Source organism: Pelobates fuscus, chromosome 1, assembly GCF_036172605.1.
Source record: "Pelobates fuscus isolate aPelFus1 chromosome 1, aPelFus1.pri, whole genome shotgun sequence".
NCBI classification, from domain to species: domain Eukaryota; kingdom Metazoa; phylum Chordata; class Amphibia; order Anura; family Pelobatidae; genus Pelobates; species Pelobates fuscus.
This window is the reverse complement of record NC_086317.1, coordinates 381,465,972-381,489,003: the sequence shown is the minus strand read 5'-3', so window position 1 is coordinate 381,489,003 and position 23,032 is coordinate 381,465,972. Positions and strand designations below refer to the sequence as shown.

At 40.9% G+C, this 23,032-nt stretch overlaps 1 protein-coding gene across 2 annotated transcripts in view; it reads right to left on the bottom strand.

Moving 5' to 3' along the window:
• Positions 1-1,882: 1,882 nt before the first annotated feature.
• Positions 1,883-23,032, bottom strand: part of NR4A1 (nuclear receptor subfamily 4 group A member 1) — a 65,986-nt gene continuing 44,836 nt past the window's right edge. Inside the window, exons 1-7 of one of the 2 annotated variants that reach the window (XM_063426041.1) lie at positions 12,309-12,436; positions 8,762-9,558; positions 6,502-6,631; positions 5,781-5,932; positions 4,847-5,049; positions 3,509-3,687; positions 1,884-2,707 (exon numbers count right to left, since the gene is read on the bottom strand). In XM_063426041.1, coding sequence (XP_063282111.1) covers positions 2,451-2,707; positions 3,509-3,687; positions 4,847-5,049; positions 5,781-5,932; positions 6,502-6,631; positions 8,762-9,556 — 1,716 coding nt within the window. In that variant the 5' untranslated portion in view covers positions 9,557-9,558; positions 12,309-12,436 and the 3' untranslated portion in view covers positions 1,884-2,450. Of the gene's footprint in view, positions 2,708-3,508; positions 3,688-4,846; positions 5,050-5,780; positions 5,933-6,501; positions 6,632-8,761; positions 9,559-12,308; positions 12,437-23,032 lie in introns of those variants that run through there. The other variant, XM_063426042.1, reaches the window with a different exon arrangement.

Here is a 23,032-nt window from a genome sequence, read left to right as displayed (position 1 = left end):
TGATTTATTCTAATGTGACTTACAAACTTTATTTATGGGCTCTATCCATTATAGTAATGATGTACAGCAAAGTTTGTAATTTTAGCCACTTTCTATTAAAAAAAAAAAAAAGTATGGGACAAAAAACAAAATAATAATAATAATAATAATAATAATAACCACAATAGGTTTTGTGATTGTTAGAAATGTGGCAATTTCCACGTGTGTACCAACATTAGAACATCTAGCAAACAATTATTGCGAATTTATTTTTCATATAACCACACAACTAGCCTTTGCTGCCAAACTCATTTGTGCAATACCTCTGAAAAGGCTACATCAATGACAATTCTATAGATGGATTGTAGTGAATATCCCTATAGCTTAAATGAAAAACAAAATATGACTGTTACTAGATATATCCACAATAAAAAAATGCATGCCTGCATTTAAGTATATATTTTTCATTGGGGATAGATCTAAAAACAGCTTGCAAAAGCTGCACATCTCTTGTCTGTTGCCTTTGCAAGTCCTCCCCTTCTAACCCCACCCAGACTTAAAGGGACACTATAGTCACCTAAACAACTTTAGCATAATGAAGCAGTTTTGGTGTATAGAACATGTCCCTGCAGCCTCACTGCTCAATCCTCTGCCATTTAGGAGTTAAATCCCTTTGTTTATGAACCCTAGTCACACCTCCCTGCATGTGACTTGCACAGCCTTCCATAAACACTTCCTGTAAAGAGAGCCCTATTTAGGCTTTTATTGCAAGTTCTGTTTAATTAAGATTCTCTTATCCCCTGCTATGTTAATAGCTTGCTAGACCCTGCAAGAGCCTCCTGTATGTGATTAAAGTTCAATTTAGAGATTGAGTTACAATTATTTAAGGTAAATTACATCTGTTTGAAAGTCAAACCAGTTTTTTTTTTTTTCATGCAGGCTCTGTCAATCATAGCCATGGGAGGTGTGGCTAGGGCTGCATAAACAGAAACAAAGTGATTTAACTCCTAAATGACAGTGAAATTGCAGAGGAATTATCTATACACTAAAACCGCTTTATTTAGCTAAAGTAATTTAGGTGACTATAGTGTTCCTTTAATACAGCTCAATGAGTAGTCTTTGCAAGTCTCTGGGCAATTGCTGCCTCCTGAGTTTAGCTCCGCGGAGTACAAGTTATGTTATGTTATTTGACAGCCAGTGTGTGCAATAAGGTTAATTCATAACCGTGTCAATTTCTAATGAAATCTGCACTTTGTAAAATAAACATGTTTTTTTAATGTCCGAACAATTGAAATTTTACATCTAAGCTACTGCAATGGGTGGTCTGTGGCAGGTTATACAACTTCCACAAAATGTTAGGTGGTTGTGGGGAAAACAAAATAAATAAATTATATACAATATATATTTCTGTAACAGGGTTACACATTAAACTGAAATCTGAAATGCAAATTGAGGCTGTGAATATTTTGTGAGAATTTTTCCACCATGAGCAATTTTAGCCTCAATTTTGCAAGTCTGAGTTTAATAACGTACAATTCAGAGTTTATATTTTGTGTTCAAAAGAAATGAAAATAAACCTCCCATCACGCACAAGCTTTTCTGGATCAGTTATCGGTAGGTTCAGGTTTTCCAGGTGTGTTTTCTAGCTATGCATATGGAATACAAAGTGTAGAAATCAAACGAACTGGAGAGTCTACAAAATAAAAATTTCATTTACCCTGATTTTCCAAAGCAACTTAAATACTGGCAGTGTAATCTTTGATGCAAATTGTGCAACAGCTTATTAAAATTTCCCCCCTACAAAACTAGTGTGGAAAGAGCAAATTAATTAATTTTTTTTTTTTTTTTACTATTACAGCATATTTTTTTTATTCAATATATTAAATATATATTAATCAGAAAAAAACACATACTGTAAATCCAGTAAGATACACAAATATAAATGTTTTCTTTTCAAAAATTACACATATATACACACAGTCCTGATGACTGTGGGATCCATAGTAACCACTGCAGAGGGTATCTTTGCATTTTCAGTTCTATGTACAGTTCTCTTTTCAACTTATGTACAAGTCTTTACAAACTGGCTGTGAAATGAAAAGGGGTCCATAACTACGGCCTGCTGGAGTGTGCGTGGGGAGAGAATCTCCCATAACTTTAGCTTAAAAAAAAAAGTTCAATGATGTGAAGTACAGGCCCTTTTCTGAAGTAGCTGTGAAAAAGCCAGATGAACCGTGCATGTGTAATAAAAAATACTTTCAATACAGAGATGAAGAGACCAAGGATAATAGCCTCTCAGCCAAAGGCACATCTGGATTCTCTGTAGTACTAAAAATAAAGTCTAAATATCATGATCCAGTAGATCACATTGTTACAGGGATCTACTGAACGAGGCACCTAAATGTCAAAGAAAAGGATCGAAAAATTTGCCAGGCAACGTACTTCCATTGTCATTGCGCCTGTGGGTTGCTTTAGAAAGGCAAAGTGTCCATGAAAATCTTATCCACAATGGGAGGGGGTGGCACAAGGTCCTCTAGCTTCAGGTAAAAAATGCGCTGAAGGCCTTGCGTGCAAAGGGTTCGGAGCTCTGGAAGTTTCCCTAGAAGTTTGGACAGACAATTGGGTCTGTTCAGGTCACTCACACTGGACGTCACATGCTCCTTAAGGCAATTAATAATCCGATTCTGAAGATCTTCCACTTTTTTAGACTCTTTCAATCCATGTCGATCTAATGGGAGGACAAAAAAAATAAATACATACATATTCACTTTTTTGACCAATATTCAAAGCCAACAAAACAAAAGGAGAGCTGGTGAACATTAGCCCCTATAAGACTACATGAACAGATGTTCAAATTTATTTAAAACATTAGGTTAATTATTGTAGGTCAGTATGTAAAATAAGTAGCTAGCACAGTTGTGCTGTGTGTGGGTAAATTAAGCTCCTGTTTATTTCCAAAAATATCCAAATGGCACCGTACAGCACATGCTGAACGTGAAAGGCGGGCTCCTTGGGCAGTTGACGGAAGTTATCAGTCTCACAAGAGCAAATGCTTCTGAAGGTTTATATATTTTTTTGGACCAGTATCAAAATAAAGTGAAATGAAATCTCATTGATAGCTGTACAACAATATTTTACTTATACTCAGAAAATATACTTTGTTTGGTAATTACATTCAATGAGCAAAGAATTGATTGATGTACAATAAATTAGAATAGCAAATATTCAAACCAGCTCACCCCTGGCTCACTAATTGATAAACATAATTAAAGAATAAGCAACAAAATTTCACCTTCAATTGATACTTAATAAAAAAAAAAAAAAAAAAAAAAAAAAGCTGCCTGGCTAAACTAAAATAAATATCACTTCAGCCCTGCAAAAGGCAACCTTTACAGGCAAACTAAAGGGTTAGAACAAACAGTTTGTTAATTAAAAATATCATGATCTCTACAAAAGTGCAGGTAACCCTGTCCTTAGCTGATGCACAGATTTTGTACATTTATGTGTACTGCAGGAGACCTATGTTTACCTGTAATGATGACAAGGGCAGAAAGGCAGGAGAAAGATGGGACATCGATATTCATCCGTTGCAGACTGTGTGAAAATTCAATGATTGAATCAATCCACTCTCCAAATCCCCGGACACACTGCATGCGATGAAGTACCACTCCATTACAGAAGATGAGCTTTCCTTCATCAGGTTTTGATCTGGTTAGGAAAAAAAAAAAACACACCAGTCAAAAACAAAAAATACACAAATAATATTCATTGTGTTCCAATGTCCAACATGATAGCTAGGCGAAAACCTCTAAAGTTCCCATGTAAAAAAGTTAGTCCCAGGGATGAAATAATTGAATGATTGCTAGCGTGTTCATTTTACGGTCACAAATAAGTCATTCCATCAACTAAAATGCATCTGTATTTCTCAACAGGACATTCTAAAGACCTGGACAACCGGTTCATACATTTGTAGTAAAAGCCAACATGGATTAAAGTGGAACTGGCACTTCTCTAAAGTTATACCAATAAAACCATTTCACACAAAAAACAAACTTACTAAATATAGAGGTTAAGTAAACAGCTTGAAAAAACACAAAACAAAAAAAAACAAAAAAAACCCCACACAAACCACAAAACCTGAAATGTTTTTAAATTCTATTCTAGCTCTACTCCGGATCTACCAGAGAGAAAATGAGGCACCTAATGGGAAGTCTGATTAGCTGCACCAGCTTCATAAAACTATGTGATTCTTAAAGGAGGTCAATGAATGGTTACCACAAAAGCAGCATCTCATTAACTGAATGACCAAAAAATACAATAATAAATAAATAAAATACAAATGGGAAATGCATATAGCTCTAGTGAATTGCAAGTTACAAGTTACTTTCCATTAACTAGAGGATAGTGTAGGAGTGGCAACACGGTGATCCACAGGATAAGACTCTCGTAAACTAATGTTACTATTAAGAGCAATGAAATAGGAAGGGATGGAGGTGCAGGGTTTTTCTAGACTTCAGAACTCTAATAAAATGTAAACAATCTATTTAAAAGTGTACGCAATAACAACATGACAGGCACCAGGTTTTGAAACTGTTGATTTGTCAATTATCTGTCAACAAAAATATAATCTTGCTTTTCAAAGTGCCCATTTGGTAGTAATCGTAAATAGAATAGATGAGCCCAACAACATTAAATTGTGCCCGATATGGTCCTCCCTCTCCTTTTGGCTCGTCTATCAGCCAAAGAATCAGATTTCTCCAGCAGGCAGGTATCTCTGCCTTCTCACTTGTTTATTACGGCACGTCCTGCTCAGTGTTCAGAACGGGATTAGGAACACAAACTACAGACCCAGTGACAGCTGGTTTACCTGTATGCCAGGCGCAGGATGAACAGTTCCAAAAACGCAGACTCTAGAAGAAGGTCCTGATCTTCTTTGGGGAGATCCAGAAATCCTTGGATTTTCTCTGCCCACTTGCGTATCACTTCTAAGGAACCTGAGAGTAGATCATAAAACTGTTGCACATCGAGAGCGTTCTCCTTCTCCAACTGGACAGGCACATTTTCCTGAAACTAAAAAAAACAAGAGGCATGGTGAAACATTTCATAGGGTTACCAGCTTAACTCTTTACATAATGCTTTCTTCACTTTAAGCTATATCATAGCATGTACAGTTTTAATACATTAAGGAATAGAGAACAGGTTTTAAAAATAGCATGACAGAAGGAAGCAAAAACCAAAACAAAAAAAACCCTGTTCTTTAAGAATCATATTCCTAAATCACATTGCTCAATGTGACCAAAGCTGCAAAGTTTGTTGCCACAATGCAAGATAAGAATAATAACGATAACATGTTTAGTGACACATGTTGGATAAAGTAATGGCAATACAACTTCTGGTTAATGCAAAGGCATGCAGGACATACAATGAACTGTTGTATGCAGCAATGGGGACTTTGACCAGAAGTTGCCGCTCTGAGATTGCAGTTGTCACTAGGGGTAATTTTGCAAAAAAATAATAAAAATAAAATCTGCACAAGTAACAATTCTGCTTTCACTTGCTTTATAAAAATAGGAAACATTTGTAAAAAGTAAACAGAGGTAGCCTTAAAGTTACAACCGAGCATTCTAGATAAAAGTAATTATATGGGATTTATGTAGAACTTTGGGGTTAAATTCTAAAGTGGAGCAACAGCAGAACATTCCATGACTGCTCTACTTTAATAAAATAAAAAATAAAAAAAAAGATAATGGTCTCATTATACATAAAGACTATAGACCAAATAAGCAGAGCAGGAAACTTACCTTGGAATAGTCTAGCTTTGCTGAACTGGGAATTGAATCGATGTGTGCCCGTACCAGGGAATTTATCAGACTGATGGGTGAAGGGTCTGGAATTTGCCTTGGTTTAGATGGCAGTCGGCCCCTTCTGCCTTTTAAGCTGTCTGTCCGAACAACTAGAAAAGATCACATGTCCCATAAGTACAACAATGTATGGAAGTAAAAGGCACAGATCAAATAGCAAAGACAGAGACCGAGACAGATGCCCTCCCCCTGCAATTAGATGAGATATTGTCCTTATATTTAAAGTATACCCCCCTGCCATCAATTCTTAATAAAAAAAAAAAAAAAAAACCACTACCAACACAAAAATAAAATGTAATACAAATAACATTAACTCCGCATCAAGACAGGCTTACTTCAAGCCCATTCTCCTTCAATGAGATATAGTACAGAATCATTAAAGGTACATAGAACATGCATAAAAATCACAGTAAACCAATTGCAATGCATTGAATCAAATTCTTGTAAAAAAAAAAAACAAAAAAACACTTTTTGAGGAATGCCACTCTTCATTTGGGCATCCATCAGGCAATATCTATGCCTTAAAATCACTTCATTAAAATGAAATGATGTTGTCGCTTAAAGCGGTCTCTTTAAGAATGTGGTCATCAAATATTTATAACTAACAAATTGCCTTATACCTAATGAAGCACAGACTCCCCACATTATTTTCTTTACATACCTTCTTTTACCATTCCCACTGCTAAGCATTTCTGAAAACGGCAGAACTGGCATCGATTCCTGCGCCTTTTGTCCACCGGACAGTCCTTGTTAGCCAAGCAGATGTACTTGGCATTTTTCTGTACAGTCCTCTGTGGGGAGAAAATGGAACAATTGTCAGGGGAAGAAAGATGCCAGGCTCAGACAAAGCCTCTTCTGTTCCCATTTATTTTTGTAACATTTCTCTGGTGTCGGACTGTTCCTAATATCAAGTTGACATTTGGCTCCTAGCGAAAGAATGATTCACCTATCTTAATTAGCAAACCATCTCTTCTAAAGCACCTGATTTGTCCACAACACTGGTGAGTCTGTGCCAGCATGGGTCTGTGGAGGGGGTCGACAAAGTGGCATATTTAAAGTAAAAAAGTGTGTGTGGGGGGGGGGGGGGGAATGGAATCTGCACCTAGCAATGATAGAGATATCAAGATTGATTCCTGCAAATGTAAGGGATTCTGGCCAACACCCAGTCTTTGAAGTAGGAGAATCAGATCAGATACAAGTTCGGGTTCTAATAACCTCTGAAAACTGAATATACGTATTCTGTGCACTAAACATGAAATGCAATATTACAAGCTCTGCATGGAAATAGCAAAAAACCAACACCTAATACACAAACAATTTCAAAACAAGGTATACACAGTCATAAAACCAGTGCAAAGAATTTGCCATCAGTTTTGTAAAAATGGGTTAAAGAAAAGCAGTGAATGGCTCAGCAGCTTTTTTCCAACGTTATATGCTACTTAGAGGGGCTTTGAATTTTTAAAGACAATTTAATTTAAGGCTGCACAAAGTATTTATTTTGAAGAATCGGATCTTAAACACAAAAACCTCTTCAAGGTACGTTACAATATATTAAGGTTATTATATTCAGTCAAAATAAAGCAATATTTTATATCCATGGGCAGTTTAAATAAAAAAATTAAAAAATGCTCAGTTTTAAAGATTCAAACACAAGTAATGCGAGGACCACTTACATGGATTACCAAACAAGGCATCATCAATTCACATAGGAAGCTTTCTTAAAATTTAAATGAAATTAACAGCACCAATAAATTATGATGTGCAAGAAATACAGGGTATTAAATACAAATCAGTGCTTGGGTAGAAAACGGTTAATGCATTGTTATCGCATAATGCACAAGAGTATAGATAGACTTACACAGTCAATACTCAAAATAAAAATATAGTAGCATATAAAAAAAAAAGTTTTTCATATCTTGCCATTAACACCGCTTTGTACGAATAAATAAATAAATTACAATCTGTTCTGTTGAGCTGTACAGTCAAAAACAATTTAACTGCTCAGCTAATAAAAATGGTAGCCCTTTGGGAGAGTTAATTAAAAGTGAATAGCTTCGATGCTTTGCTTGAAATGGTATATTAAGATGAAATTTTTTTTTTTTTTTTTTTTTTTTTTAAAGAGAAGGATTGGTTACACAAACGCCATGTTTTGTTTTTTTTCAAAACATGCAACAGGCATTTTTACTTGTGTTAAACAGTCTAGGTATTCGGATATGGATAGATAAAATTGTATCTAATTATAATTAGAAGAGGCAAAAAAAAAAACCCTCAACTTGCTTCTGGTATGGAAATCATAGGTTATTTAAAAACAGAAGAAGTATTTACCAAGACTTTGAAAAAGCATGAGTAAAATAGATATTTTTTTTATTTTAAAGTGGATTATTTGTTACCTTACACAGATGCAGAGACATTCTGTGCAGTGTTGGGCACTTTTGATGTTTAATGTGATTAATGTCTAGCACCCTAGCATGATGGATTAAAGTTGCAGTTTATTTCACACCGTTCCAACACCTGCTGCCTAATGGAAACTCTTGGTATCCTAACCACCATCTAATTGGTGTTGGGTTCCTCCTCTTATACCCAGTTTGCCCCTAGCTCAATCATTTCAACGGACGGTTAGAAAAGGCATCAGAGCTGATCAAATGGTGCAGCACTGGGCCAAGAAACTTTACACGGGGGAGGACAGCTGCTACCTTTTAACACCATGGGATAGTTTTGGGACGAGCCCCCTTTCTTCATCCCAAGGAACGCGTGTCAGCTGAAGCGCAAAGACTGGATGGCTCGAAATCAAAAACATATGCCAGGATGGTCTGCCAAGTCTGTAGGCCAAGTAGCACCCTGGGAGACCAACAGGTGAAGCAAGCTAGGTCTGGTCGAAGCAGAGATAGCCAATCAGTAAAGAGCAAATATTCAGTGCTTACCTTGAAAAAACCTTTACAGCCTTCACAGGTTCGTACTCCGTAATGCTGACAAGAAGCATTATCGCCACACACAGCACAACGTCCCTCATTAGAGCTGGGACTACGTGCTTTTGAAGGGGATAAAGGACTGTCCAAAATCACAGGCCCCTGACCGAGAGACATGGCAGGAAAGCCAGCAGTAGAGTTCTGTGCTAAAGCAAAGACATCAGCATCCACAACCTGCTGCTCAAGTCTGTGTGTGGTTTGTGCCATCTTTAAGGAATTCTGGGCAATGTTTGGGCTGTGAGCAGATGTACCAAAGGAGAAAAAAGAAGGCTGTGGAATACTGCTTTTCTGCTGTTCAGTCCATGGTCTCATGCCGTCATAACTCTGTGAAGGAGAATAAGCTCCGTAGGAAGTATCCCATGTAGGCATCTGAGGATTTTGGAACCCTGGAGTTGATGGAGATGGGATGGAGCACGGACTGCCATAATAATCCGATCCACTAGAGGACATGGTCTCATCCATTTGGTTCGTGAATGAACCTGGGTAGCAGCCAAATACCTGAAACTCCTCCACCTTTACCGATGCCTGTGGATTTGAAGAAGGGATCTGGTATAGAAAGGCGTCAAATTCTCCAGTGTAACCGTCCATGAAGGTGCTGAAGCTTGGTAAGGAGGTGGAAGCTGTAATTTCACTGTTAACAAGGTCCATGGTGAATTTGCCAAACTCTGAATTCAAGAGGTCTGGTATGTAGCTATCACAGGGACCTGCACACTGAGACAGACTTCCATGCTGAGCTTGAATACAGGGCATTTCTAGATAGAGAGAAACATAACAGGGATAAATGAACTTTGCTTATAAAGACTAAGCTTTTATGATACATAAAGAAACCACATTGAAAAAGTGTTCTTTCAATTTGCAGAATAGCAGTAATGGTCACAGAAAGTAAATCAGACAGACATTTTACAGTACGTGTTAGTGGCTGAAAAGTGAATAGAGATATCTGCTGTATATATACACACCCTTGGAAAAATCCATGCCACAGAAACAAGGAAACTCCATGGGCAGTGGGCAAAGTGAAAACGACTGGGAGGCGCCTGATCTATTTATGAAGCAACAGGCTCTAGCCAAATAGTCCTACAAGGCTACTTTGACATTGCAAAGCACCGTCCAGTTCTTTCTTTGGCGTAGTGACATAAATTTACTTGTCACCACTAAGAGCTATTGAGTTTGAGCCAGACTGTCTCAAGTTTTCAATAAGAACCTGCAAATGTGAGGTTTGCTGTAATACACCTCTCCATTGAATGTAAAAAAAAAAAAAAAAATACATATTATTTTGGTTAAAATAAGAAAGCATTAACAAAACACATCTAACCCTTTAAATTGGCTGATCCCACTGGCCTTAAACTCAACATTAAAAGAAGAGCAGCCATTTTAAAACTACAATAATCAGAAATGTTTGTTAAATGCAATAGGAATTGTTAAAAAAAATTATAAATTTTTTTTTAAAATTCCAACGCAATTTAAAACCTTAGAAGTCAGCAAAGCAAACAACAAATCTGTTCAGTTGTTTGCAATGGTTGAAACCGTCATGTTACCAATGTAAAGTAACTTTTGCATTAAGAAATTCGATCTTGCTTAGAAGTTAAGGAGCCAACGACAGCACACTGCATTGGTTTTAAAAGCACACACAGGAAACTTTTTGTACTTCAGTGTATTTATTAAAATCAAGCAAAGTAGGAAGGAGCATTCCACAAAACTAGGCCGAGTGGACGTCAGATCAGGGCTCTTGCAGAAAGACTTTAAAAGACTTGTGGCAATTCAAATAATTTATGTGACAAATAATTTTGAAAAAAACAATTTAAAAAAATATATATATCTATATATTTTCTCCAAATACAGACACTATAAAAATGAGGTCATTTTAGATAGATATATACATTCATACATACACACCAGATGGAAATAAGTTTCCATGGGGGTCCTCACTTGCTCATCTGTTAAACTGTCGTGTTTGGAATTGTCATTATTACATAGTTAGCACAAGTCCGTATCAAACTTCACTGTACATGCATACTTTGTAAAAATAAGGAACATTGATGGCCGTTTACAAGATACTTGATTTTTTTTTTATTTGTATGCTATAAACTCATTAAGACTACTCAATAGAGGATTGCACTGTATAAAAACATGCACTTTGGGAATTCAACAGCTGACAAAGACCATTTTAATCCAACACAATACAACTGTTTTATAAGGCTTATGGGTTAGACTCTTCCCTAGAGGAAATGCAACCAGTAGCAAGAGATAGGAGGCTGCACAGAGCCAAGAAAGCACTTTGCACAGGGACACAAAAGCACTGCAGAAGATTTGTTCCAGATAGGTTGGGTTGTCCTATAATACACACGTTTGCCATTTAAAATGGATCATTATCTCATAGCTGCTCTTGGCGTGAATCACGGTGTATAGAAAAGCCAAGGCTTTGTGTGGCTACACAGGCTATCCAACGAAAAAAAGAACCTATATCAACGTACAAGAAAAGTTAATCAAATTAATTAAGTTGGTTTTGCATGGACAAACCTCATGCAGCAATCAAAAACAAGAGCGCCAACACACGATAATTGTAAAGATATGCTTTCATAATTATTTGAAATCTGTACCCCCACCTGCAATATGCATTATAGAACAGTATTGCAAGCGGAGAATAAAGTTATACAACCCAACCAGCACACAGCTGCAAGCAGGATGAAGCTAAGATCTATGTTGCAGACACTAGTGGTGTCTGTTAGGGAACTGGCAGCTATTTGCAGGTGTACATTGAACAAGGCACAAAAGACTTCAGCCTAGCTTGTTAAGTATCAAATTCACTTCTTACAATGGATATTTGCTCCATTATTGCAGAATATATTGGAACACATCTGGGAATCCTGTGTGAACAAGCATCTACAACACCATGTGCAATATAATTCCAAAAATAATAATAATTATACATTTAAACTTTAGATTATTTGTGTATTTATAGATTCAGAAACAAGATTATACAGTGTATAATGCCAGCATGAAAGGAGTCTACATGACAGGTTGTCTCTCCTAGCTGTAGAAACCTGCTCACGTTGCCAGGGGCAGCCTCAAGCAATGAATTTGCAGCCTGTCTGCTGCACACCGGCTACAATAGCATCACAGATTGTGCAAAGTTAGATGGCATGGGGATAGGACAAAAAAATATCAATATGCAATAATAAAAAAAAATAATACTGATGTAAATGCCATCAACACATTCTAAAAACAAAAACACAGCCAAAACCAAACCCAAACAGCATGCACATTCTAAACAGAATCCTCAGGTTATTTTTTTTATCTTCAAATTAACATTCTAGAACCCAATAAAAGCCACCTTCTAACAGATTTCATTCTGCATCGAGAATCCCCAGAAAATGAGACTAATTCCTGCAATCCGGGCAGCCTCCATGACAGACTGCCACAATAAGGAATGGGATGTGGCTGAACAATAGGCATGCACTGAGTGTGTGCAGAATGAATGGACTATCGCCATGTCGCGACATACCAGGTCTGTCAGTGGTGTGTGTCCCCGGAGCGGGCTGTCCGCAGGGGATCAGGGTAGTGCAGTGTGTTGGCAGTGCTGGCCGGTCCCTGCACTGGCTGTGGCTCGCTGCTCGCACTGTCCCTTCTCACGGCTCACTGTGCTCTCAGACCTGCATGTCAAATCTATTAAAGCCTCTGTGACGCACGAGGGGGCGCGGCCCCGGCACGGGGGGGGTGTGACGCACGTTAGTGATGGTGACCACTCTCCATAGAAGGGCAGAGGGGGCGTGGCTTTTCCGGCAGCGCGAGCTTGGAATGTGTCCCCAGTGACGCACGGCTTTTCCTATGACGCAGGCAGCATTGTTTGATCTATTAATAGTCCGGGCGCTATTCTTAGCAGCCGGCGGCGGGAGGGACCCGGCTCCAAATAGCAGCACCGAGCGTCATGGGGCCGGCCGGCGGATACAGCACGGGGGCAGGAGGTTTCCCGGGGATTCTCTGCATATTTACGGCTGAAGGGATTCCATAGGCTGGGCGGGAGCTGCGGCTGCTGCCTGCCTTTACATCACACAGAGCCAGCTAGCCACCCTGGGCTACTGGAAACCTGCCTGTACTGCTAGTGCATGGAGCACACAGAGCCAGCTAGCCACCCTGGGCTACTGGAAACCTGCCTGTACTGCTAGTGCATGGAGTACACAGAGCCAGCTAGCCACCCTGGGCTACTGGAAACCTGTCTGTACTGCTAGTGCATGGAGTACACCGTGCCAGCTAGCCACCCTGGGCTACTGGAAACCTGCCTGTACTGCTAGTGCATGGAGTACACAGAGCCAGCTAGCCACCCTGGGCTACTGGAAACCTGCCTGTACTGCTAGTGCATGGAGCACACAGAGCCAGCTAGCCACCCTGGGCTACTGGAAACCTGCCTGCACTGCTAGTGCATGGAATACACAGAGCCAGCTAGCCACCCTGGGCTACTGGAAACCTGCCCATACTGCTAGTGCATGGAGTACACAGAGCCAGCTAGCCACCCTGGGCTACTGGAAACCTGTCTGTACTGCTAGTGCATGGAGTACACCGTGCCAGCTAGCCACCCTGGGCTACTGGAAACCTGCCTGTACTGCTAGTGCATGGAGCACACAGAGCCAGCTAGCCACCCTGGGCTACTGGAAACCTGCCTGCACTGCTAGTGCATGGAGTACACAGAGCCAGCTAGCCACCCTGGGCTACTGGAAACCTGCCCATACTGCTAGTGCATGGAGTACACAGAGCCAGCTAGCCACCCTGGGCTACTGGAAACCTGTCTGTACTGCTAGTGCATGGAGTACACCGTGCCAGCTAGCCACCCTGGGCTACTGGAAACCTGCCTGTACTGCTAGTGCATGGAGTACACAGAGCCAGCTAGCCACCCTGGGCTACTGGAAACCTGCCTGTACTGCTAGTGCATGGAGCACACAGAGCCAGCTAGCCACCCTGGGCTACTGGAAACCTGCCTGTACTGCTAGTGCATGGAGCACACAGAGCCAGCTAGCCACCCTGGGCTACTGGAAACCTGTCTGTACTGCTAGTGCATGGAGTACACAGAGCCAGCTAGCTACCCTGGGCTACTGGAAACCTGTCTGTACTGCTAGTGCATGGAGCAGACCGAGCCAGCTAGCCACCCTGGGCTACTGGAAACCTGTCTGTACTGCTAGTGCATGGAGCACACAGAGCCAGCTTGCCACCCTGGGCTACAGGAAACCTGTCTGTACTGCTAGTGCATGGAACACACAGAGCCAGCTAGCCACCCTGGGCTACTGGAAACCTGCCTGCACTGCTAGTGACACCCCCAGCCCCACCCCCTTACAGCTACTATATTACAGGGCACTAGCCTGTCGACATTATTGTCTCCCCACTAGGCCCTGCTGGGGTGTCAATGATACTTTATTGGGTTGGGTGACCCCCTCCTTCTGACAGCACCGCTGAACCTTTAATGTCCTATTATATTCATACTGAGGGTGACCCCTCCCGCTGACTGCACTGTTGGACCTATAGTGTCCTGTTATCATGCTGAGGGTGACCCTTTCCCCTGCTGGACTATACTGCATGGTGTGCTTGTTGGGTGACCCCTTCTTGCATGCTGGGTGACCCCCTGCTGGCCTCACCAGGTACCACACTTACAGTGTTTTACCTCTATGGCAGTGATACAGTCATGGCTGACTGAGCAGATTTCCGTGCCCAGAAAGTCTCCAGGTCTGGCTTTGTGACACCATAGTGGCCTCAGTGCCCGAAGCCCTTGCTGCATTCCATGGTGATGCTCCACCGACCACCCTACACCTCAGGTGCTCGGGGCTCCAACTCGGGTGATTCCTTCTGCTCTGTGTATATGGGTCTGCATGTAAGGGCACAGGCAGCCACCCGGTGGAGGGTTGTGACTTCCTGGATGAGTACCGTACCGACAGCTCTGGTGCCATATCCCCCAGTGCTTTTTTTTTTTCCCCTCAGCAGCCATTCCCACTCCACAAGGGAGACTTTGACTCTCTGACTGATTGCCAAAGAGCCTGCTAACCACCGCTGGTGGCCCCAGTGAGATTCTGGATCCTTCTGGCCCTCCTCTTCGATCCACTGGCTCATTAAACACCCTCGCTTCTCATAATGCCCCCCTCTGTACCACATTGCAGAACTCCTGCGTTACTCCCTCCACCTCCTCTTGGATAAGTAGGTCAGAGTAAACCTTCGGGCAGAATGCCCCCACCCAACGTTACCGGATTTCGACCCTGCGTTGGCTTTCTTCTTGATACGTCCGGAAAAGACCCGCAAAGACCTGGAACAGGGTCAATGCTCTGCCCTGGCCAGACTGCTTGATGTCAGTGGCACGTTGACACAGATGTTCCTCATGGCGGGTGACGCTCTATAAAGTGGAACACTGGTGGTTGCTAAATCTCCTACAAGAATGGGCCCCATGGGCCATCTGTTTGTTTATAAGGAAGCACCAATATATATGGCCCTGTCCTCTGTACACCGCAAAGTGGCCCTTTACAAGCTAGACTGCTAATTGGTGGATTTGGCATCCAAGGTCCTGATGTCTAAGGTCTACTCTTCGGGGACACCTTCACGAAGGAGTTGGACCGACACATTTCTATTTATCCATCTCTAAACTAGGCACAGATGTCTCTCACACAGTGTCCGGAGTCAGGATCAATTTTGTCGAACCTCTGACACAGGTCACCGCTCCAGGGCCGATACGCATGACCAAAGAGGTGTCCGAACTGGTTAATTCAGACGATTTATCCCTGCTGGACAAGGGCTCAGTGGAGTGGGCGACTGGCCCACCTCACTTTTTGAGCTATATCTTGTATGGAAGAAGACAAGGGACTTGTCTGCATGCCCTTAACGCGTATGTAGTCTATCGACTTTTCAAGATGGAGGGCATCCATCTCCTCAGAGACCTGCTCTGCGCAGGCAAATGGTTCTCTCAACTGGATCTGAGGGAAGCCTACCTCATGGTCCCGATCCGTCTGATTCAGGACCTGGAATTCGCCCTCAACATGAAAATAAATGTAAAAATCGGAACTGGTCCCCTCTCGGTCGGTCCAGTTTCTGGTTGATTCGGTTCAGGCGGTGCTCATTCTTCCGCTGTCAAAGGTGATCACCTTCAGGAAGGATATCAGACGCCTGCTTCGCGACACGCGGGTCACACTAAGGGACCTGGCCCTGTTGTCAGCCTCGATTCAAGCCATAGTGCAGGTTCCTGGAAGATCGGGCACTCAGCCTGAAGGCTCGCTATCTCAGGTCATTGGCCTCGTACGACAGTCGTGTGGCTTTCGAACGAAGCCAGTCTGGAACTTCATTGGTGGCTGTGACATATGGAGGCCTTGACCAGCAAGGCGATTTTTGGACCTCAATCAGACGCCAGCTGTATGGGCTGGGGCACTACTTGCGATGGCATGGTGACAGGAGGACTCTGAACTCTGGAGGAGAGAGCTCTTCACATCTACTGTCTGCAACGAATTGCAGGATCGGTCGCCACTCGCAGCTTAACCAAGGGGAAGAATCACTGCTCGCTGCTTCTCCGCATGGACATCGTCCCGGCTGTCCGTTACATAAATCGTGGGGAGGTTTCTCACTTCAAATTGCTGTCGGAGCTCACAAAGGATCTCTTTCAATACTGTATAGACAAGAATGTCACTTGTGGAAGAATATCTCCCAGAACAGGACAATCAAGTAGCGGACTGGTTCTCCCGACACTGGATAGATGCTATCGATTGGCAACTTCACCCTTGGTGTTTCGACTACTGGACTCAATGGGAGACCCCCTTCACTCAGATCTGTTCGCGTCCAAGGTGAACCGTTAGACGGAGTTTGTTCTTCAGTTGGCTTCCAGACCCCTCAAGGAAGCGGTGGATGCGTTTCTCAAAGACTGGCCTCCCTCGTGGGCGTATGAGTTTCCAACTTTCTCCATGATAATTCGGACATTGCATCGGACCACATTCCAAAGAGTGTCACTTCTACCAGTCACAATACTTTGGAGGAGTCAACCGTGGTTCCCTCTCTTGCTGGAGTTGTCATGCGAAGGGATCCACATCAATTTATATTAGAGGACTGCCTACCGCTAGGTGACTTAGACAGTTTCCGGGGTTGCTGGGAGGTGTCGGGCCCATCAACGACAGTTACTCAGAGACTTTTGGGCGTCTGGCACCAGAAGATCATGCCTGGCGATCCTGGCATGGCTGGTAGCTGGAGAGATGTTAGGATCCTGTTATGGCCCTATCATGGCAGTCCTGAACTTCCTGGCTGAATTGTTTTCTGAGGGTAAGTTGTATAGGACCATTAACGTCTTTCGGTCAGGTAGTTTGACAGCTCATGTGCCTTCTCAAGATTCTGGCATTGATGGGACCACTCGGTCTGCAGACTACTCAGAGTTCTACGCCTTTTGAGACCCCTACCTCTCGCTATTCCTCATTTTGGGTTGTATCGCTTGTTTTGCGATCCCTTGAGAAGGGGCCTGATAACGGGGATTTGTATTTGCGCCAGCTTTCCGCTTAGCTGGCTCTCCTGTTATGTATCTTTTCGTCACATTTCTGATGTTCAGGCTCCTGACGTAGACTCTTTCTCCTTCTCACCAGATAGAAACAGACAGACACACTATTTCACACAGGATGAGATCTCATTCCTCTTCTGGGTCGTATCCCTATTCTCCAGATAGGCCACGTCTCTCTTTGGCACGTTACCTACGGATATATATATATCTATATAGATATATATATCCAGGACCTCGTCCTATCGCCCTTCTGCTCATGGGCAGCTTTTGATTTCTTACGTACGACTGTTTAGGGCTGTTTCTGCACCTAGGATTGCTCGTGGACTTGGTGGTTTCTCTCATCGGCTGGCGTGGAGAGTTCTTTTGGAGCACATTCGGTTTGGGGCGCTGAAGCTTCAGCAGCTCTAGAAGCCAGTGGGTCCCTTTACGGATATTTCTCGGCGCCGCTGTTTGGTCTAGGGAATTGACTTTCCGTACTTTTTATTTCCATCTACGATCTCATGTTTCTGCTGTTTGTATGTCTGGGCGTTTAAAATTGCAAATATGAAGCCTCCTGTCTTGCCATAAAATTAGGGATTATTCTAGCAGCAGTGAGGAAATCTAAATTGTAATAAAGACAGGAGGCGAATATTTCCCACCCTGGAATAGTTTTTTTTCCCTCTTATGCTACTTAGGGATATTATGCTTTACAATGTATGGTCTTATGTTGTTTAATAAAGATTTTTATCTAATATACGGTTTTGGTTGTCCGTTTATTCCTCCTGTATTATACTGTGGAAGTAATATTGTATGGATATGACATCTTGCCTTGACAGTTTTACTTTCCCGATTGTTTCTTTTTCCTTGCAGTATAATCTGGTTTTGACGATTTCTTCTAGAGATGTACCTGTTACAAGTTGGATTAATTGGTTTTCCTTGCTCTCCTGCTCGACCTCCTCAAAGAAAGGAAGTGGGAGGGTCTGAACGAGGGATTTCATACTGCTGTTATTTTTGTTCTGATTGGTTGTGTGAAAAAGTTCTGTTGACTATTTCTTTCCTGCTGGAGGTTTTCCGTAAAGAAGGTAAAGCAAATATGAAGCCTCCGATCTTTAATAAAATGTAGATTATTCCCTCACGAGGCTAGAATAATCCCTAATTATAAAAAAAGATTTATACACACATCCATACAAAGATAGATGCAACATAATTAAGTAACATTTGCAGTGCTGTAGGATAAGCTTGCACCCAGCAACTACATTCGTTCATCTCTAGCTTATTTTTATTACTTATGCCCAGATGAAAAATAAATGTAGAGAGATACAGATCAGTACATGTCATTAAGTCCTTACTAACACCTTCTATTTCAGGCTCACATTTGTCTACTTTTATGCAGGTCAAATCCCTGTATTTACCCTCTGCCATGCAAGCCATTTAATAATGTCCTGTAACTGGCACACTGCCCACTTTAAGAGGAACTGTCCACTTTTATTTTGTGAGTTTTTTATATATGCAGTGTGTATGAACCTTTTAACAAAGCTACACAGCAATAAATTACACAAACATGTCTTAAAAATTACATTAAATGGGTTTAGAAAAAAAGTCTCTGGTTTTGTTCTAAAATATATTTTCAATAATAGAAATGCTTTAGTGAATTCAAAATGGAAGTGAAACGTTTGTAGTAAACTTAGTAAAAGGATTTACCGTATATACTAGAGTATAAGCCGACCCGAATATAAGCCGAGGCCCCTAATTTTACCCCAAAAAACTGGGAAAACTTATTGACTCGAGTATAAGACTAGGGTGGGAAATGCAGCAGCTACTGGCAAATTTCTAAATAAAATTAGATCCTAAAAAAAAATATTAATTGAATATTTATTTACAGTGTGTGTATAATGAATGCAGTGTGTGTATGAGTGCAGCGTGTGTGTACGAGTGCGCAGTGTGTGTGTTGCAGAGCCTTGGTGGGGGGTGGGCAATTTTTTTTTTTAATTAGTTTAATTTTTTTTATCTATTTATTATTTTTTATTTAATTTCATTATTATTATTTTTTAATTATTATTTAATTTAATTATTACCTGTTCCCAGGTGCAGCTTGTTCCTGGTCTGGGATTTCCTGCGGCAGCACATGTAGTTTAAGGAATTAAACTGTATTTGCATAAATTCCCAGATCTCTGACTGACACCCCCTTAAACCTGCCAATTCTTTATTTTTGAATATATTAAGCAATTGACAAACGACAAGGTTATAAATCAATTCAGTAAGATAGCATAAAGTAGAACAATAACAAATGCTTTGACAAGTACAACTGTCTTGTTCGCTATTCAATGCGGCTTTTACAAGGTTGCTCAATTAGTAAGTTTGCAGGTCAGTAGGTTTCACCATTTAGTATTTGCTTTGTGGACAACATATTTGAGAAGGATGAACTATTCAATAAGAAGGGGTGGATAATTCCACAGAGTGGATCGTGCCCCACTCCTTGGGGTAATAGAGGGTTTTGTATTCAGGACGACCAAGTTTTATAGTAGCTCTGTGGGGAATTCCGAATTTGCCGTGAGTTGTTGCATCTCTCTTACATCTGTCAGTATATTGTGTAGTTCTACCTGAGAGGACAGTGTCTGCTTGTTCCAATGTCGGGCCAATGCTCTTCTGTCCACCAGTGCCGCTGTAGCTATCAGCTTGTTTTCATCTCTTTGTAGGCATTTCTCCAGCACCTGTTCGATGTTGTGACTTGCATTTGATGTAGGCGTACCTGTGTAAGGTACCATCTGAAGAGGTTTTTGTATCCCTGCTCTTTATTGGGTGACACATAGGAATATTTGATTTGTAGGGTCCCTATGTACTAGGATAGCTACTACATTTTTCTTCCGACTATTGGAAGCGATTTGGGGATGTGCCGTCTTGGAGGGTGTTGCAGGAGGAGAAATGTGTTTCCTGGATAAGTGCTATGTCAGTATGCGTTCGTCCCCCCTCCCTGCTTATATATGGCAGGGAGGGGGGCTCTCCTTCCCTGGTGGTCCAGCATTGGCAGTTCAGTGGGGGAGAGAGGGGGGCTGGCAGAGAGCTTACTTACCTGTCCTGCAGCTCCTGTCAGCTCCCTTCTCCTCCGCGCCGTCAGTTCAGCTCTTCTGTCAGCTCACACTGTAAGTCTCGCGAGAGCCGCGGCTCTCTGCCAGCCCCCACAGCCCCTGTCTGTATTAGGGCAATGTAAATTGCCCTAATACAGACTATTGACTCGAGTATAAGCCGAGTTGGGGTTTTTCAGCACAAAAAATGCTTATACTGCTTATACTCGAGTATATACGGTATTTGAATAAAATGTGCAACTCATACACATTTTAAAAAATAAAAAATACACAACCAGTTAACGTTCACTTACTATTACAATGTATTATTACCTCTGGAATGACAGTTCCTCTTTAAAAATGAACATTTTATTTCAGACACAAATTCCTTTCTTAGTCGCAATACTTCTGTTTACTAAACTTGCATGACGTTTTCATATTGAGTTTAAAAATGCACCTAGGGCATTTTAGCTCTCCTGCCTTGAATTAACCTCATTTCCTAAATGACGGAACCAGTAACGCAATGAGGGAGGGGTGGGAGTTTATAAGTGCTTTGCCAACATTTTCTTTTGAAAATAATTTACAGAATTACAAATTATTTTACTTTTCTGTAAAACAACAATGCAGGCTTTTATATTTATCAGATTTCTCAGAAGGTTACCCCTGCGTAAAGGGACACTATAGGCATTAAAATAACTTAAGCTTACTGAAGCAGTTTTGGTGTGCCCCATGCAGTCTCACTGCTCAATTCTCTGCCATTTAGGAGTTAAATCACTTGTATTCCTGTTTATGCAGCCCTAGCCACAAATCCCTTAGCTGTGACTCACAGCCTACAGATGTTATTTGCTTTTATCTCCAGCTCTGTAAATCACAAACCCTAAGCAGGTTCTAGAAGACTATTAACAGAGCAGGAGATACATTGTAAATCAAACAGAATGTGCAATGGAGGAAGTTTAAACCTTAGATGTCTCTCTGCAGGAAGTGTTTAGGAAGACGGTGCAAGTCAGATGCAGGGAGGTGTTACTAGGGCTGTATAAACAAAGTGATTTACCTCATAAATGGCAAAGTACTGAACTGCAGAGGCATGATCTGTACACCAAAACCACCTCATTAAGCTAAAACGTTGTTTTGATGCCTATAACGAAGGAACATTATTACTGTTTAGATAAATACAGAATACACATGTACAATTACAACCCTTTTGATTTTAAAAACATACATCTGCATGCACATTTTTTTTTAAAAAACATTAAATATAGTACAGAGATGTGGGAGATATATGCACACTGCAAATGGAATTACAAACTGTACTCTTTGGATACATTATTTTTTGAACCTAGGCAAACAAACCAACTTGTATGAGAAATCATCTAGGGGAAAAAAATGCCATGTATTCCCTAGTAAGGGTTAATAAGTATGTAGGGGTTTAGACAAATACCGCTCTGTCTCATTAGAGACTTTACCTTTTAGGTAAAAGCAGCAAGGTGAATTATTAGCATAGGACTCCCTAAACATGAGCTTACATTTTAATGGCAATTAGAGTGATACTAAAAAAAAAACAAAAAAACCTCCAGTTATTTAAACATGTATATGGATTTGGGATTGTGTGCAAGTAACTTTATTTGGGTTTTACATTATTTTGGGACCTAGCTAACCAACCTGTATAATAAAGCCACTAGGAAAAAAATTAAACAAAAACCAGAACCGTAACCTTCTAGTATCAGCTACACACCAACAAGGTATGACAGTCAAATCTTTAGAATTAAAAATATAGTCTCTGAGCCAGCCAGATTTGAACCCAGATGCAATGAAATGTCAAAACAAATTTGCAAAATGAGTGTACCAAGGATAAACTTGACAAACAAGGAATGGAGGGGGGTTACTTAGCAAGGCCTGGAGATGTCAACTATTGAAATACCAGTGCAGATATAAAAATACAGACAGAATACCACTTCAAGCCTTATATACAGCTATGGGCAATGCAGGCATAATAACGGTACATTAAAACTAGCACACATTCAGACAAAATGTACCATTACCTACAGATTATTAGTAATGTATGTACTAAATGTACATGTGAGCAGTTGCATTTCAGAGACTTTTTGCCCACTGAAAAAGAATACCTAGGCAATATAACCTCAAGCTGGGCAGGTTTGGCCTATTCTGAATCTTCAAGCTCCCTAGTGACACAATCACTAGAAGAATATGGCTCATAAAGCGAACCAACTGCCTATCCAGATTACATATGCCGTAAAAACACTCTATAGAGAGGGTGGCAGCTGAATTAAATGTGCAGAGGAACCAAGAGGTTGGATTCAAACATATAATCACTCCATGTGTTACATAGTATAAAATACAAAACCACCTGGGATCAGTACAAAAAAAACAAACAAAAAAACACAAACACGAATTCCATTTATTTTGCAGCAGACAACCTGGGTGAGATATTTATCACTTTAACCCAAAATAACTTGTTCGCATTGCTTGACTTGTGATTATTGCAAACTCCTTCTGCTTTTGATGCATTTTTCCTTTCTGAAAATATATTGTACATGTTTTCCATTTAGTGTATCTATGCACCCATCTTCATTTTTAATTTTTAGCAATACTATTCTTTAAAAAAAACAAAAACAAAAAAAAACACTTTTCCTGGAAGGCTAGGTGTACCTGCATTAAAAAAAAAAACAA